The sequence below is a fragment of the Sabethes cyaneus genome, chromosome 1 (genome assembly GCF_943734655.1).
Source record: "Sabethes cyaneus chromosome 1, idSabCyanKW18_F2, whole genome shotgun sequence".
NCBI classification, from domain to species: domain Eukaryota; kingdom Metazoa; phylum Arthropoda; class Insecta; order Diptera; family Culicidae; genus Sabethes; species Sabethes cyaneus.
Window position 1 is genome coordinate 35941615 of NC_071353.1, and position 17966 is coordinate 35959580.

Below are 17966 nucleotides of genomic sequence, written 5' to 3' on the forward strand. Positions count from 1 at the left end.
TTCGATTTCTGCCAGGCATCCGACTTTTTCGTAAGCGGGGCATAGCAAAATGAACTCACATTCGTTCTGTTTGACAGTTGGCTTATTCGCTCTTTTCACATGTTGGTCGACAAGTTTTTGCATCAGACTATTTTCAGGGGAAGGATTTTATGGGTTTTGTCTTGGATTTTATGGATTTCAATTTGGGAATAGCGTTCAAAAATATCTGGCATCTCTGCTTGATGCTATTTTTATGTGTTGTTTTTGTTTGGTATGCATTCTCAGCCTCAGGTATGCATCTGTCTGCTGTAGTTTGCTTCGGTCTACGTGAATATCAAAATAGTAACATTCTACTCGAGCAATTCATTCTTGAACTATAATAGAAATTGGCTAGTTATTCATAGTCATCTCTCGCTGGAAAGTAAAACGCATTTCGTTTCACGTTCTGAGAAGTTAGACGTGCTTTATGTATTGTTACTACAACAGAAAAAGTAATGAAAAACTCTTATTAATACTAGTGTTAGTATCCAAAGCTTTTGTCTGCATAGTATGGTCAGTTTGATCAGGAACTTTGGTTCAAATACGGTGAGTTGCGTTCTGTAATTGGTGATATGACATCTATGAATCATAACACACATATTTTTTTCATTTACCGATTCTCTATAGGGAGGGCGATTTTTTGAAGATTCTTCATTAAGAATGGATGACAGTCAGGCTATGCTGGATCCTGTTCTGGCTACCGAAGATGACGATGGCTTTAGATCGCTAAATACAGTGCCGGCATTCAGGTAAAATCAGGTTTCCCATTTCCCTTATTAGTCACCTAGTTCTGTGTTGTTTTGACTGTACTTCAAATTAAAGTCCATGGGCTTATTTATTTTCGAATTTGTTCAACCTTATCACTTTGCTAGGTGCAATCGCTTTGTACCACCGTGATATCTATTGAATAATATTTTATTTTTATAAATCCGCAGATAAAAACTGCGCATCTTTATTTTTAAATTGTGTTAATATTTATGTGTTGATGTTAGTGTAGAGAATCTTAGCGGTTTCCTTAAATATTTCTATAAAAAATTTCAATTCTCTATTTGCACAGCATTCACCTATTAATTTCAAGCTGCATCTCACTTACTGGCATAATTCTTGCTGCTTGCTGGGAGGATAGTCGACGATGTGAAGCTTACTTTATAATGCTCTATTTGAGGGCAGCATTCTGGTTAATAACATATGTAGGTTGTATATGAATATGCAACTATAGAAAATAATACCTAGATCTGTCCCGTTTGTAATTTTAGCTTTTTGATCGGTATGTTAAAATGCGACACGAGAAACTGCGCCTAGACGGATACCATGAATTTTATCGATCAACGGCTCACCATCGTACAGTTCCATTGCAAATTGTATCTCTATGGAACACATTTTTGTTGGCTGTACAGGCGCTTATTCAGCATTATTACGGAGATAATTTTGCTGAGAAATGCATGGTGGTTGGTTTCCTATCACCGATTGTTTACATAACGATGTTTTGCTCGCTCGAAACGGTTGTGTTGTCTTTTGTACATGGACTTTACATTGGTAGGGTAGCTTTTTTCTATGACTCCAATCTGATGGCTGAATTCTTATACTTTTTTATAGGCAAGGTAATGCGATTCAACAAAGGTGCTGCCGCTCCCGACGCGTTACAGGGTAGTCGTGGTCAAAGCAGCGGTTCACTAGGATTAACACAACGGGGCTTGAGCACGGCGGAGTTGTTGGAAAAACAAGCTGATTTAATTAATTATCTCAAAGATCATAATTTGAAGCTAAACCAGAAAATCATGCAAATGAACGCTCAGGTTCGGACAGTCACGTTTCCCGGATAAACGAATTTGGATAAATCCAAAAGAGTAGAATTATTCGAGCATCCCGGATGTCTGGTTTACTATTTCTATCTTTCGTCAAGGTAATTTAGATGGTTGTTTAGGAATTTTATTTACTCATTTAAATGTTGCTTTGAGCTCCAAAGCACACTGGGTAAGCTAGAGTTGTTAAACATATTTTCTGATTCAAGAGAAGTTGTGTAATCTGTAAACTTTTGCGAATAAACAAAAGATTTAAAAATAAAATTTTTGGTTAAATTAAGAAATATTACGATTTAAAAAAATCTGAAAACCGGAAAACCGTAAACGAAATGGAGTACCTAACGTAACGCGTTTAATATAGACATAAAAATATGGTAGGTATATACGACATAACGTTCCTGAAGAAATCCTTTTACTGATGCGTTAGCTGCTGCTGCACGCTATGTCTGAAGGCACTTATTATTGAACTTTCATGAAGCCTTAACCGTTAACCAGGAATGGTTCAATCACTTTGACTCAATTTTGATTTATTTTACAGTACCCTCTCAGCCGAGCAAAATTTGACAGTTATATATGGGACATTTATAGAACTATAGTTGTTATCTGAATAAAGTTTTGCGGTGTCCTTTCAGTCAAATGAATTAATATTGAGTCAAAGTGATCGAACCATCCCTGAGCTTAATTTTCTCTTCACAGGATGTTAGTATAGGTCAAAACAATGAATTTAACGTTATTACTTACAATATTTTATTTTGTATTTTTACAAAATCCTTTTTTAAAATTATATTGAGGTCATTCCTTCTCAAATGCTTACACCAGTTGCCATCGACTACCTCCGATTTCAACCAAATTCGGTATATCTAATTGCTCATTCCGACATCATATTGAGTTTTTAAATATTTTGTTCAGATTGATCGATCCCCCTGTAGCATCGCTTCTCTATTTTTTAAGATTTAAAAAAACATTTTTCACGTTCAAATGCCATTAATGCAATTGGTACAGAGCAACGTTTTCCAAACGAAGATTCGCGAAATTACCCCAATCTATACCTATAAAAATGAATTTCTGTCTGTCTGTCGGTATGTTCCTTATAGAATCGAAAACTACTGAACCGATCGGTGTGAAAATTTGCACGTAGGTGTTTTTGGGGCCGGGGAAGTTTCTTATGATGGTTAGAGACCCTTCCCCCACTAAGAGAGGGGCCTCCCATACAAATTTCTGCATAACTAGAGAACTAATCAAGTAAATGGAACCAAATTTGGTATGTGGGTGTTTTTGGAGACAAGAACTTTTTCTATGGTGAATGAACACCCCTCCCTTGTTACGAGGGGAATTATGACCCCTCTCTCCTTTAAGAGGGGGGGCTCCCATACAAATGAAATACAAATTTTCTTATAACCCGAAAACTAATCAATCAAAAGGAACCAAATTCGGCATGTCGGTGTTTTTGGAGGCAAGAATTTTTTTTTGATAAATTAGGACCCCTCTTCTATTTAGGGGAGGGGCTCCCATACAAATGAAATACAAATTTCTTCATAACTCCAGAACTAATCAAGCAAATAGAACAAAATTGGGTATGTGGGGTTTTTTGGCGGCAGGACATTTTTTTATGATGGTTTGAGACCCCTCACCCCTGTGGTAGGAGGATAAGGGCTCTCATAAAAATAAAACAGAAATTTTTGCCTAACTCAAAAACTAATCGAACTCGAGAAATTTTAGACTCTTCCATAAAACATTAGTCAATAACAAGACCACCAAAAACTATCAATAGTAACACTAGACGATTCAGGGCGAGACGGCCGCAGCCCGTGAGTGTTACCGGCGACCGGCCGTCGGAAGCGCCGGCCACTGCGAGGGGGTAGCCAGCCCACACAGTTCACCTCTATCTAGGTTTATTTATTTTCCTAAGTCTACTGACCTCTATTACTTTTCTTCAGTTGGGTCCGCACGAGTGACAGCGAGTAAGGAGAGGAAAACCTCTACGAAATGGTGCTTTCCACGAAAAGATTTTCCATGAAATGGTACATCCCGAGTAAGGTTTTTCGCGAAATGGTATTCCGCGAAGCTCTATATTCCGCATTATGGTCAACCGAGCAGTGGTGTCCCGCAACATGGTATTCGGCGAAATGTTACATAATCATGGCGAATATTTCAATGCTATCTGCTTTATTTATTATCAGACTAAGTAATGGGGGGAGTTGTTTTCTACTTTACTGTGAGGAAAATTTGTATATTAAACCACCCATGAACTCCTCAGAAACTTGCAAAACTCGAGATTGTGACAAAAATCATCCGAGACTCATGATTTCAGTACAATACAGTTTAATTTGTGGCAATACGAAGTTTGTCGGGCCAGCTAGTGCAATGGTATATATTTTTGTAAACGATTGCTGTTTGTTCATGGTATATGAAGCAAGCAAAACTCAAATTAGAGGTAGTTCTTCATACGGAACATGCACTTCGTCATAAACACTACCTCTGAACAAGTAAATTTGTTTCTCTAAAAATGTATGTTTCGAAATATTTTATCTATCCGGGTGTACATGTACAGGCACATAGTGAAACTTGAGTACTTGCGGATGAGTTTGAGGTAGTCGACGAATTTGTCTACCTTGGCTCACTGGTAATGGCGGACAACGATACCAGTCGCGAGATTCGGGGGTGTATTATCAGCGAAAGTCGTGGCTAAAGCTTGATTCATTTAGAATTGGAACAAACTTTTGCTCATATTGTGCTGCTCTTGGTAGACGAATTTGGAAGTTCTTGGCGCCAACATGTCGGAAATTTTGTTAGCTTCACCAATGTAGTTTTGACATTTCGCAAAACGACTGTATTTTGCATACAAACAACATGGAAGCCGAAAGAAGGGAAAAAATTGTGCACAGTTATTTGGAAAATCCATTGAGGTCTGCATCTAGGCTAGCTAAACAGCTGAAATTGCCCAGAAATACCGTATGGCGGGTTTTCAAACGGTATAAGCAAACATTGACGACGAATGGGAAGTCTAAAGCTAATCATCGGAGTGGAACTGTCGACCGGAAACTGTGTGGTAAGATTTTGAAGACCATCTAGAGGAACCCCAAATTGTCGGACCGTGATTTGGCCAGAAACTTCGGTGCTTCGGTGCCCATAGTACCGTGAGGAGAATTCGACTCCGGGAAGGAAGGATCAAGTCGTATCGAGCTAGCAAATAGCCAATCCGAACCATAAAACAGAATTGTGGGGCCAAAATCCGTGCTCGAAAGCTATACCACCGGGTGCTAACCAAGTTCGACAGGTGTTTTCTGATGGACGATGAAACCTATGTCAAGGCTGACTTCGGGCAGCTGCCAAGTTAAAACTTTTAGTTGGCAACGGCTCGGGGGGATGTTCCAAGCAAATTTAAATTAGTTTTTGCCGACAAATTTGCACGAAAGTTTATGATTTAGCAGGGCATTTGCAGCTGTGGTAGAAAAACGAAAGTTTTCGTTACAAATAAGACAACGACGTCGGAACTGTTTTCGATTCGATTTCGAATTCGATCCCACCATCATCCCATGATGTTTTGGCCACATTTGGCAAGCTGTCATTATAGCAAAGTCGTTCAAGAATGTGTTAGCCTCTAACTGCTCAGCGGTTGGGGAAGGGAAATGCAGATGGGAAATAGGGTGTGTGTCTCGGGGCTAAATTAATACAAGCACGTAACTTCACTCGTACACAGCAGATGCCGAAATAAACCATTAATCATGGGTGTTAATCTTACCAGAGGGAAAATGTAACCACTTGACCTGATGCTGTCGAGGACCAACCAGATAACCAATCAAAATTGCGAATGAAAACTCAACGACGAGGACTAACCACTCCTTTTTGAGTTCGGAAAGACGAATAGCAAACCGGATGTAAAATTGTGGATAATGTTGCTTTTTGTGGCAAAGACTGGTTTAACAATTTACGGTACCGTTTTATTCTTTCCCTGGGCCCTATAATTCTTATTCTACTGTACTTGCGCTTTTGACTTTGCTGGTGTACCACTAAGTTGGTTTCTGTTTTACACGATGCTCCTCTCCATTCGGCGATGATTCCACCGACGTGCTAGGCCTGTCCAGGCCCCCGAATGGTTCTCGAAGCTGGCTTCAATAGCCCGTGGACGCACGGGTCGATCTCCCTGGTCGCGGGTGGTGTGAATAACGTCGAACGGCGCCGATGGTAGACGTAACCGGCCCTTGCCGCCACTGACGATCAATACGGAGGCGATTAACCGCTGCACTCCGTCGAACTGTGGAATAGAACCGAGAACAAAAAGGCCCTCTAGGCCCTTTTGTTTCTATGATTTGGGTTCACTTTAGTTTCCCTTTTGTGGGTGTTATCTCGTAGAACTATTCCACTTTAAACTAAACACTTTCTCGTTGCACAATTAAACAACAATACAACAACTCACAATAAATTTAAAAAAACTTTTATTACGACTCACCGCGCGCACCTCTAACTTCGTTAGATTTTCGAGATCGAATTCAGTTTGAATATTTGCGTTGAGCCTTTTAAAGCTTCTCTATGTTTGTAATCGGGCTTTCAAAAGCTTTCCGATTTCAAACAATAGGCCGTTTTTGGTAACAATTCCCTCGGCAGTATCCCCCTGTGGTATTGAATGCCTTAGTTGTATTTTCGATACCTCTGAACACGGCTATGTATGAGTGATCCGTCCGCCCGCAGGCTTGGATGGTTATCACCCATACTGTTGCGAGTATTCGTGGTTGTATTAATGAAGCTACCCACCGTGAGTTACCGTTCCGTCCGCGGACATGGAATGTTATAACCCATACGATGCTTGTGTTCCATTTGGTCGAGCCGTCCCGTCTGAGTTACCGATCCGTCTATAAGACGTGGAACGCTATAACCCACACAGATGACAGCTCGCCCAGCGATGGGTACTCGCTATCCACATCGGAGCAAACTTTCCTCTCGGAATCATCTCTCCGTCCGCAGACTTGGAGAGCTATCACTCCAACTGTCGACAGTTTGCTCGGGGGTGGACTTAGGAAGGGGCGTTTTCGAGCAGTTTGAAATAGCATACTAAATTGGCGGAGACAATACAAAAACTTGTAACCATCGGTTACAATGCCCCATCGACCCCTCCTCTCTCTCTAGACTTTTAATATTTGACAAATTCTCACCTCTTTATCTCACCGCGCGCACCTCTAACTTCGTTAGATTTTCGAGATCGAATTCAGTTTGAATATTTGCGTTGAGCCTTTTAAAGCTTCTCTATGTTTGTAATCGGGCTTTCAAAAGCTTTCCGATTTCAAACAATAGGCCGTTTTTGGTAACAATTCCCTCGGCAGTATCCCCCTGTGGTATTGAATGCCTTAGTTGTATTTTCGATACCTCTGAACACGGCTATGTATGAGTGATCCGTCCGCCCGCAGGCTTGGATGGTTATCACCCATACTGTTGCGAGTATTCGTGGTTGTATTAATGAAGCTACCCACCGTGAGTTACCGTTCCGTCCGCGGACATGGAATGTTATAACCCATACGATGCTTGTGTTCCATTTGGTCGAGCCGTCCCGTCTGAGTTACCGATCCGTCTATAAGACGTGGAACGCTATAACCCACACAGATGACAGCTCGCCCAGCGATGGGTACTCGCTATCCACATCGGAGCAAACTTTCCTCTCGGAATCATCTCTCCGTCCGCAGACTTGGAGAGCTATCACTCCAACTGTCGACAGTTTGCTCGGGGGTGGACTTAGGAAGGGGCGTTTTCGAGCAGTTTGAAATAGCATACTAAATTGGCGGAGACAATACAAAAACTTGTAACCATCGGTTACAATGCCCCATCGACCCCTCCTCTCTCTCTAGACTTTTAATATTTGACAAATTCTCACCTCTTTATCTCAGACAGTGTTTACTGGTAATTAGTTTATTTTCATAAATTCAATTCCAGTACTATCTGGTTACGGACTTTGTGACGCTCGTTCTATCTTTCTACTTATCTGCAATCTGCATGGAAGTCTAAAGAGAACTCAGAGATCTCATTTCACTACTACACCTACGTGTGGAGAATTGTCAAAAATTTTCATCTGAGTTTCATTTGCACGTTTTTCTACGGAACTAGTGATAATCGCTTGATTTCTCGTGTTTTTTTTTTCTCTACAAAAATATACCGAAATTTCGCGAAATATTCTGCGGTTTATCAAGACGGCGTCTTCGATTGTGTCGTTAAAAGGAATTTCTCCTGGAGCGCTCAAAGTCGCAGAATTTCTCCCTACATTAATCGGTGTTGAATTGCTTCTTCGTTCGCGTGGGTTTCTGCTGATCAGGAAAATTTCATTTGAAGGAGACGATCGGAAGTGTCTACGGTAAACCAAGGCTATGAAAAAGCATCAATTATCAAAAGTGTTAGCGGGATCCTCATGTGTACTCTCTTACGGTCAGTGTTTTTGCAGAGACGTCCGCAGTATCAGTTTTCTATTTCACTGCCACCAGTTTTGAAGGCTAGAAGAATGTCGCTGTTTATCATTCGGGCTTCAGATCGGCTACAGAAAATACCCCAATGGGTTTCCCTGCTTCGTCGGCCAGTTCATACGAACTTGTACCGACTCTTGCTAGAACCGTGCACGGAAGATACAGGGCATCCAGCTTGGAGTTGTATCCCTCGGCGGCCGACGACTGACGGAAATTTCTTTTGAAGACCCGCTGACCGACACTGTAGACCGGTGCAACGTTCTTCGATCGTAAATGGTAGGTATTTATAACTTTTTCATGCGCTTTTCTTAAATTTTTCTGTACTATGGAATAAATAGTTTTATCGATTTCCCTTTTCCTTTCCATTCTTTCCTCTTCAGACAAATCTCTCTCGTCCCTATCCATTCGGTGTTCTTCTGCTTTACTTATGATTTCGTGTCCGAACAGAATCCGATAGGGGGAGAATCCACTTGCACTATGTGGAGAATTATTTAAACAATATTCTATTTCAGAAATGCGACTATCCCATTCTTTTTGGTTTATTTTTACATAGGATCGAATACAAGAATTTATGGTGCGGTTCAACCTTTCAACTGGGTTGGCCTGGCTGTGATGCCGGGAAGTGGCCCAGTGTTGAACCCCATATTTTGAAAGAAGTGCTTTGAATTCTTTGGAAAGAAACGTTGTGGCATTATCCGAAATCAGAAATTCTGGTACCGAGTACCTTCTAAACCATGCCTCTTCTAATATTTTTACTACCTGTGGAGCTGCTATTCGTTTTACCGGTACTAGCAGACTCCACTTTGAGAACAGATCCATTATAACCAACAGGTGTGCGTTACCGTTCTTGCTTCTAGGGAGTGATTGAATATAATCTAGCGCAATAATTTGAAAGGGTTTAGTTGTAAGCCGTTGCTTTCCTGGTTCAGGTAGCTGTGCTCGGTTGCACGGCTTATTTTGTTTACATACAGTACATTTTCTTATATATTCTTTTACATCGTGGGCCATCTTCGGCCAGAAATATTTTTTTCTTACTTTTGCCAAGGTTTTCTCGGCTCCTAAATGAAGGCTATCATCGTGCTCTTCAACTAAAATTCTTTTTCTCATGACTTCGGGAATACACGTTTTCCATGAAAAGCGGTAATCCAAAATTTCATCAGGGGAGGAAACTAACTTTTTGAGAATATTTTTCTCTATTTTAAAATCTTTATATTTTTCGGGACAATTTTTAACTTTTTCTATCATTTCAGCATACCATCCGGATTTTACCTCACATTCTTCTACGGACCTGGACAACGCGTCCGCTACAATGTTATCAGAGCCTTTTCTGTGTATTATTTCCATGTCGTGGCGCTGGAGATCAATGCTCCACCGACATAAACGAGAAGAGGTTCGCCAGCTGCTTCGCATTATGTACGTTAAAGCAGAGGCATCGGTGTATACCGTAAACTTGGTGCCTTCCAGGTAACACCGGAATTTTTCTATCGACCTGAGAACGGCTAAGCCCTCCTTCTCAGTCGCAAAATACCTTTGTTGAGTGGATGTCAACTTTTGTGAATAAAAAGCGACAGGTTTCTCCACTCCATCGTGCGTTTGCGTTAACACGCCTGCTATTGCGCCATCGCTAGCATCGCAGTGGATCGCAAACGGAAGTTTAAAGTCTGGATTGGTTAATACCGGGGCACTTATAAGAAGATTTTTGATATTTATAAATGCGGCTTCGGCCTGGTCGTTCCAGTGGATCGACTTAGGTTTGTTCCGCAACAAGTTAGTTAACGGCTGTGTAATCTCACTATAGTTGGCCAGGAATCTCCTGTAGTAATTACACATACCCAAAAATCTTCGCAAAGCCCTCAGTGAGGTGGGCCGTTCGTAATTAACGATAGCCGAGACCCTATCGGGGTTTGGTCTTAGACCTCCTCGACTCAAGATGTACCCTAAATATGGGACTTCCGGTACACAGAAGCGGGATTTATTAATATTTATGGACAGATTAGCACCTTTTAATCTGGCTGCTACTTCTTCCAATAAAGCCAAATGTTCTTCAAACGTATCGCTGACAATTATAATGTCATCGAGATAAACGAATACGTTTGGTTCTAACTCTCCTCCTCCTAGCACACGGTCCATCAGCCGCGACAGCGTTGCCGGACTGTTAACCAATCCGAAGGGCATTCGGGTGAACTGATAGAGTCCACGGCCTAACACGGAAAATGCGGTGTATTTACGCGATCTGGGGTGCAAAGGAATTTGTAAGAAAGCTTTCGATAAATCGATAGTAGTTATAAATTCTGCCGCCCCTAGTCTACTTAATATTCTATCGGCATGGGGTAACGGATACGAATCTCGAATGGTTCGTTCGTTTAATTTTCTCGCGTCTAGGCACAGACGCACCGTGCCATCTGGCTTGTCGACAGGTACAAGACGCAATGCCCAATCGCTATAGGATTTTTCAATAATTTTTGCATGCAACATGTTATCTAATTCGGCGTTTATCTGTTCCTGCCTCGACGGAGACGTAGGAAACGGGTTAATTCGAGCCGGAGGTAGCTTTTTAGCCTCTTCTGTGAGCTCAATTCGATGACTAATTAATGTAGTGGTATCCAAATGTTCTCCTTCAGCTATTTTAAATTTTATTTTAACCATTTCCAGTTTGGCTTTCTGCTGTTCATTAAGACGAGACTCGGAATCATCGGTAGTCTCCCGCATATTTTCCTCGTCTTCTGCCTCTAAATTTTCTACACTAGTGTTAGCTATGGTGGGTTTAATTTTGAATGAATTCCAAAAATTCATTCCCAAAAGTATTCGCCTTTTCAGTGAAGGTACAATTAGTGTTTCGACAATTTTAGTCACGCCATTAAATGTGACCGGTAAGTAAACAGTTCCACAAACTTCTAATCTTTGTCCGTTGGCCGTTTTTAACGACACTTCTGACGGAAACAATTTCAATTTACATTTTTTTATAAAATTTTCTGATCCCATTCCTAGGATACTCAGGTGGGCTCCGCTATCTAGGAGACCCACTAGCACATTTCCGAAAATAGTGACTTCTACAAAAGGTCTATCGTCATTTTCTAAGTAGACGATCATTTCATTTAATTCGTTTTGAGATGAATGGAGATAATCTTCAGGTTCTACTCTGTCCAATCCCAAAGATTGTAGAGCATCCACCTGTTCGTGTGTGTTGAGGGGCTTTACACACGCTCGACTGGTCTGCCCTCGGGGACAGTCTTCGGCGCGTTTTTTTCACAGTATGGACACGTGGCAGTGTCTACATTGTGAAAACCACACCTAGTGCAATATTTGTGTTTCGGTCTGCGGCAGTCACGAGCGTGGTGACCCTTCAGCCGACAGTTAAAACAATAACCTTCTCTAGGCGGTCGGTAAGTATCAAGCAATACATTGAGTCCTTCAGAGTCTGGTCGCTCCCTATCGTATTTTTCGTTTCTGCTATCGGTTTTTGTTTCTTCATCCGAACTACGAGACCGTGTTTTCGAGTTATAAAAATTACGCGTTTTTTGATAATCATCCGGTTTACGATTGTATTTCGGTTTTGCCCCGGTGTGAACCTCGTTCACTTGGGCCGTTTTTCCGCGAGGGACATTGTCGTTCGCCGATGCCTGGTATTTATACCAGTATGTTGCATCCAACCGTCTACCGAACCGTTTAAGATCTGCGAGATTGTCAATCTCGGTCGAAACCACGTGGCCTTTATAATCCGCGCGCATATTTCGGAACACGATGTCGAATTTTTTCCGTTCGGTTAAGGGTTTCGTGAGGGAGTTAAATCGAGTTTGCATATCCAGGTAATAATCCTGAAATCGTTCGCGAGGGCCTTGTTTTCGAGCAACCGCGCGTATTTCACACATATGATCGTGGTCTGGGCTTAGAAATTCGCGTTTAAGTTCCTCTTTAAGTTCTTCCCAGGAAGTGAAATCGCCGTTTTCCACTCCTGTCATGAACCACATTTTCGCGGGACCGGAAAATAAGTGTATAGCCGACCGAAACAGTTCCTTATTCGCCATTTTCTCTGATTTAGCATAGAATTCAACTTCTCTTATAAACTTCATCAACGATTGTCCGTTGTCCGCGCCATCGTATCGTAATCTCCAGTCTGATACTGGCCTACCTTGTCTCGACCGACGAGTATCTTTCTTCTCTTTTGTTCCGCGACGCGATTTATCCGATGACCACCCCGATTCCGAATCGGTTGATTCTCTAGCCGCACGTCGACGCGAATAACTACGATTTCTACGCGGGGAAACGTATCGTACTCTTTCTTTTGCCGAACTTTGCTTCCTACCACGACCTTCCAGGGACTCAACTCTTGACGTTAAATCTTCAATTGAATTAAAATGCAACATCTTTTGAGCCGCCCACATTTGCATTTGTGGTGGGCCAAACATCCACGGATATGCACCTGCTTGCATGTACGTTGAAAACATATTCTGATTGGGAATTCTATTCAAATTATTAACTGGGTTTTCTATCGATGTTAATTGTCTTCTCATGTGTCTTCCAGGTGTGACAAACGGAATCTCATCACCGTGGCTCGACGACGACGATCTTCGAGCACTATTTGGATCTAACGGATTGATTGCTAAATTCGCCATGGATTCATTAATTTGGTTTTCGATCTCTTGCTGACCTTCTACCGACAATATGGAAAAGAAATTGTTATACGCGCCGCGAATACACGTTTCTAGAGTATCAATATCTTTGAGATCTTCTTCGTTATCAGTAAAATCTGTGAGCCTTTTCACTCGTGCAAAACAATGTACAAGCCGCGTTTTCAATGCTGTACGTATGCCCTCATACTTCTTCTTACGGGAAAGAAACTCTTTAATTTGCTTCACTTTTTTGTCGATTATCGAAATTTCATCATCCACCGTAGTATTTAACCGATTAAAATCTAAATCCACACAACTATTCGTTTTATCTGCCTTTACCCTCTCTTTCAGCCTTCTAGTAACTGCCGATCGATTTTCTTCTACTGTGAACTCGATTCCTCTAATTTGAAGCTCGTATTCAATTTCATCTCTCTCCAAATGATGGACGAGTAGATTCTTATATTGAATATCAAATTCAATATCCATTTTTAAAACTTGGGAATTCGTTTGAAGGACGAACTAAATCTAATCAGGGACCTGATTTCTACCCTCTCCTTCCGGGGGTTTGAAAAATAGTTTCAAATCTGTGGGGTTTTGTATGTTGGGCGCCAATTTGTTAGCCTCTAACTGCTCAGCGGTTGGGGAAGGGAAATGCAGATGGGAAATAGGGTGTGTGTCTCGGGGCTAAATTAATACAAGCACGTAACTTCACTCGTACACAGCAGATGCCGAAATAAACCATTAATCATGGGTGTTAATCTTACCAGAGGGAAAATGTAACCACTTGACCTGATGCTGTCGAGGACCAACCAGATAACCAATCAAAATTGCGAATGAAAACTCAACGACGAGGACTAACCACTCCTTTTTGAGTTCGGAAAGACGAATAGCAAACCGGATGTAAAATTGTGGATAATGTTGCTTTTTGTGGCAAAGACTGGTTTAACAATTTACGGTACCGTTTTATTCTTTCCCTGGGCCCTATAATTCTTATTCTACTGTACTTGCGCTTTTGACTTTGCTGGTGTACCACTAAGTTGGTTTCTGTTTTACACGATGCTCCTCTCCATTCGGCGATGATTCCACCGACGTGCTAGGCCTGTCCAGGCCCCCGAATGGTTCTCGAAGCTGGCTTCAATAGCCCGTGGACGCACGGGTCGATCTCCCTGGTCGCGGGTGGTGTGAATAACGTCGAACGGCGCCGATGGTAGACGTAACCGGCCCTTGCCGCCACTGACGATCAATACGGAGGCGATTAACCGCTGCACTCCGTCGAACTGTGGAATAGAACCGAGAACAAAAAGGCCCTCTAGGCCCTTTTGTTTCTATGATTTGGGTTCACTTTAGTTTCCCTTTTGTGGGTGTTATCTCGTAGAACTATTCCACTTTAAACTAAACACTTTCTCGTTGCACAATTAAACAACAATACAACAACTCACAATAAATTTAAAAAAACTTTTATTACGACTCACCGCGCGCACCTCTAACTTCGTTAGATTTTCGAGATCGAATTCAGTTTGAATATTTGCGTTGAGCCTTTTAAAGCTTCTCTATGTTTGTAATCGGGCTTTCAAAAGCTTTCCGATTTCAAACAATAGGCCGTTTTTGGTAACAATTCCCTCGGCAGTATCCCCCTGTGGTATTGAATGCCTTAGTTGTATTTTCGATACCTCTGAACACGGCTATGTATGAGTGATCCGTCCGCCCGCAGGCTTGGATGGTTATCACCCATACTGTTGCGAGTATTCGTGGTTGTATTAATGAAGCTACCCACCGTGAGTTACCGTTCCGTCCGCAGACATGGAATGTTATAACCCATACGATGCTTGTGTTCCATTTGGTCGAGCCGTCCCGTCTGAGTTACCGATCCGTCTATAAGACGTGGAACGCTATAACCCACACAGATGACAGCTCGCCCAGCGATGGGTACTCGCTATCCACATCGGAGCAAACTTTCCTCTCGGAATCATCTCTCCGTCCGCAGACTTGGAGAGCTATCACTCCAACTGTCGACAGTTTGCTCGGGGGTGGACTTAGGAAGGGGCGTTTTCGAGCAGTTTGAAATAGCATACTAAATTGGCGGAGACAATACAAAAACTTGTAACCATCGGTTACAAATGATATGCAGAGAAAAGGGTCCAGTTTGTTCCGAAAGACCTTAACCCATCCAATTGGCCCCAGATCCGCCCTATTGAGAAATACTGGGCAATCATGAAGAGGAGACTCAAGGCAAAGGGAAAAGTTGTCAACGCCAAAACGATGGACGAAGAAAGTGTGCGCCGCCTAATGAGCCATATTACAGGAAAAGTTCGGGAATTCCTTCGAAACCGTGACGAATAATTTTATCCATATTTTTTTTTGAAGTATGAAGAAAATGCTATATTTGTGTAGGAAAACATCTTGAATTCAACAATAAATAACTGAACTACATGCAATTGTTTTTGTTCCAATACTATCTGAAGCAAGCTTTATTATAGACTTCACAAGCAATTGCGGTCAAGCAGACTAAGTCCACGTACAACTCTGTACAAGACGCTTATTAGACCGGTTGTTCTCTACGGGCATGAAACATGAACAATGCCCGAGGAGGACCTGCGGGTGCTCGGAGTTTTCGAACGACGAGTGCTAAGAATGATCTTCGGCGGCGTACAGGAGAACGGAGTATGAAGGCGGAGGATGAGCCATGAACTCGCACAGTTCTATGGCGAACTCAGTATCCAAAAGGTGGCCAAAGCTGGACGGATACGATGGGCAGGGCATGTTGCAAGAATACCGGACAACCATCCTGCAAAGAAGGTGTTTGCCTCAAATCCGGTAGGAACAAGACGACTACTTAGGAGCGCAGTGAGCAAGATGGTTAGACCAGGTGGAGTGAGATCTGGTGGAGAATACTCGGTGTTCAAGGAATTGGAGAGCGATAGCTCACAACCGAGTGAATTGGAGAAACCTTGTTCAACAGGCTCTGTCATAGGATGGTAAGCCATCTAATACATGCGGATATAATTCCTTTAAAAACACGAAATAAAGTGTGGATCATGTTTACGTCTGACGAAGTAGCTCCGTTATCCTAGAATATCTTTTGTCCTGCGTTAAATTCATTGTTTTAATGGACCTGTACTAACATAACGTGGAGAATGCACCATTCTGCTGCATTGTGGGATGCTTTTGACTTAAGGGCCAAACAGAATGCTGCGTCAACGCATCTGTCAGCGTCAATTTGAGAGTAAACCCATGGGAAAACTGTCAGAATAAAGGACGCGTTGACGCAGCATTCTGTTTAATCCTTTCCTGTTGCTTGACATAGGCGTTGATGCTGAGTACCTCTCAGCGATTGATTGCTTCTGCTCTGCTGATTGTGGTTATGTCCTGATGATAGCGGGTTGATTGTTCACGTGAGTGTAGGTATTTTGGCTGATGAATAAATTCAGCATTTAACTACTCGTCCTCACTGTTACGGTTCGCGTTCGAAAGGGACCGATAAGAATATAATCACAAAATCAACTTTATTGGACAATAACGAGGTACTACGTCGATGTAAGGATGTTACGAATGTGAACGTCTCCGGTAGTAAAAGTGTTAGGGATGTCCATGTCTCCAACAAAAGGGACTCGAAAGTGCCCCTGAAATATGCACGTAGCACACCACATCAGAGTAGGTTTGGTTAGATGCGTTCTGAACTGGAAAGCAGTACATACTCACCGAATCGATTATATATACATATATAATGATAAAGTTACACATAAAAAATCTCAAACGGTACACAGAATATGCTCAGTTGAAGCAATAACATATTGTACCAAAATCATAATGCCTTTCTTTATCGCGCCTCTCCTAATTTAACTATTGAACAATAAATTATTCAAATTTTTTGGATAATCTGGTCACCCTGGTTCAAATCGAGCCAATTAACTGCTACGTCACGGATCACTGCATTTCTATTGTTTCGCATGTTATACCTTAGAATAGGTGTAGTTATCTCCAATTTTCGTTAAAGTTGCAAGTGTACATAACTAGTATGGATAAAACATTACATGAAAGCGATACATCGCTGTATTCGAAAAAAAGAGCAACCTTTCGCTTGTCTCGGAACATATCACCAATACCGGAGATCTTCAAATCCGCCGAATCATCTCTCCATAGGCAAGCGAGTATTGTATCCGATCCGGATATTCACTGTGGAAAGACTTTCCGCGCTGGTCTCTTGATTACTACATTCAGGTAAGAAACTAGCATATGTTATCAGACCCTTTAGTACACATATTATTACTTTTACATTCTCATTTTCTTGCATATTTATTTGTCAGCGTACACTGGCTGATATCCACTTTCATTTTCGCCGTTGGGCTAAGTTTGACTTTATACCATGCCGGCTATAACAATGATTGTTATGTGTACTTCACGATAGTTTATCTGCGGATATTTTTTTGGATTATTACATATATTCAACATGAGCTAATTAAACCAGCATGTCAACGGCTGATCAATCAAAATTATAACCTATACCAGGACATGACGTGCTATCGAAAGGCGCCACTCAGGATTGTGTCGTTCTGGAATATAATATTAATTGCAATCCAAGCGAATATACGAAGCCTTTTTGCAGTAGATGATCGCGAAGCAAACATCTGTAAAGCCGTTGGGGATGTTTGGGAGTTGAGTGTTAACTGGAATATTTCTCCTCAATTATTTATTACTGTCTTTTGCTGCTTGGAAACAATAGCACTCACTTGCTTCTACATACCAGCGATAAGTAAGTTGTCTCATATGTAGAATAGAGTAATTTTTAAACAATCTTGAAAATGTTCTAGAACGCCTAATGAAATCGATACAACAGCAGTCCGAAGAAGATTCCCCAAATCGAACCCTTTCGAATCAAGATGATATTTCAATCAATCAGAGATTGAAACGGCAAGCTGAGCAAGTCAAAATACTGCGAACTACTCACACGGCACTTGTAAAGGAAGCTGTTACTTTGGGGGTATTCGATGAAGATCAGTGATATAGAGGTGTTGAAATGAAAATGATTGATTAATGTATATTTTTTGTTATGCAATAATAAACATTTGGTTGCTCTGATTATGTACGTCGGTGAG

At 41.6% G+C, this 17966-nt stretch overlaps 2 protein-coding genes across 2 annotated transcripts; both read left to right on the forward strand.

Annotated features, from left to right (window-relative positions):
• The first annotated feature begins 287 nt into the window (after window positions 1-287).
• On the forward strand, window positions 288-2068 carry LOC128733056 (transmembrane protein 192-like). The gene is made up of 5 exons (XM_053826634.1): window positions 288-564; window positions 646-767; window positions 1076-1208; window positions 1275-1554; window positions 1615-2068. The coding sequence occupies exons 1-5, from the start codon at window positions 529-531 to the stop codon at window positions 1839-1841; spliced, it is 798 nt and encodes a 265-aa protein (XP_053682609.1). The 5' UTR covers window positions 288-528; the 3' UTR covers window positions 1842-2068.
• Window positions 2069-16888: 14820 nt separating this feature from the next.
• Window positions 16889-17872, forward strand: LOC128745554 (uncharacterized). Its single transcript, XM_053842628.1, has 3 exons — window positions 16889-17091; window positions 17178-17623; window positions 17682-17872. The coding sequence occupies exons 1-3, from the start codon at window positions 16889-16891 to the stop codon at window positions 17870-17872; spliced, it is 840 nt and encodes a 279-aa protein (XP_053698603.1).
• The last annotated feature ends 94 nt before the right edge of the window (window positions 17873-17966 follow it).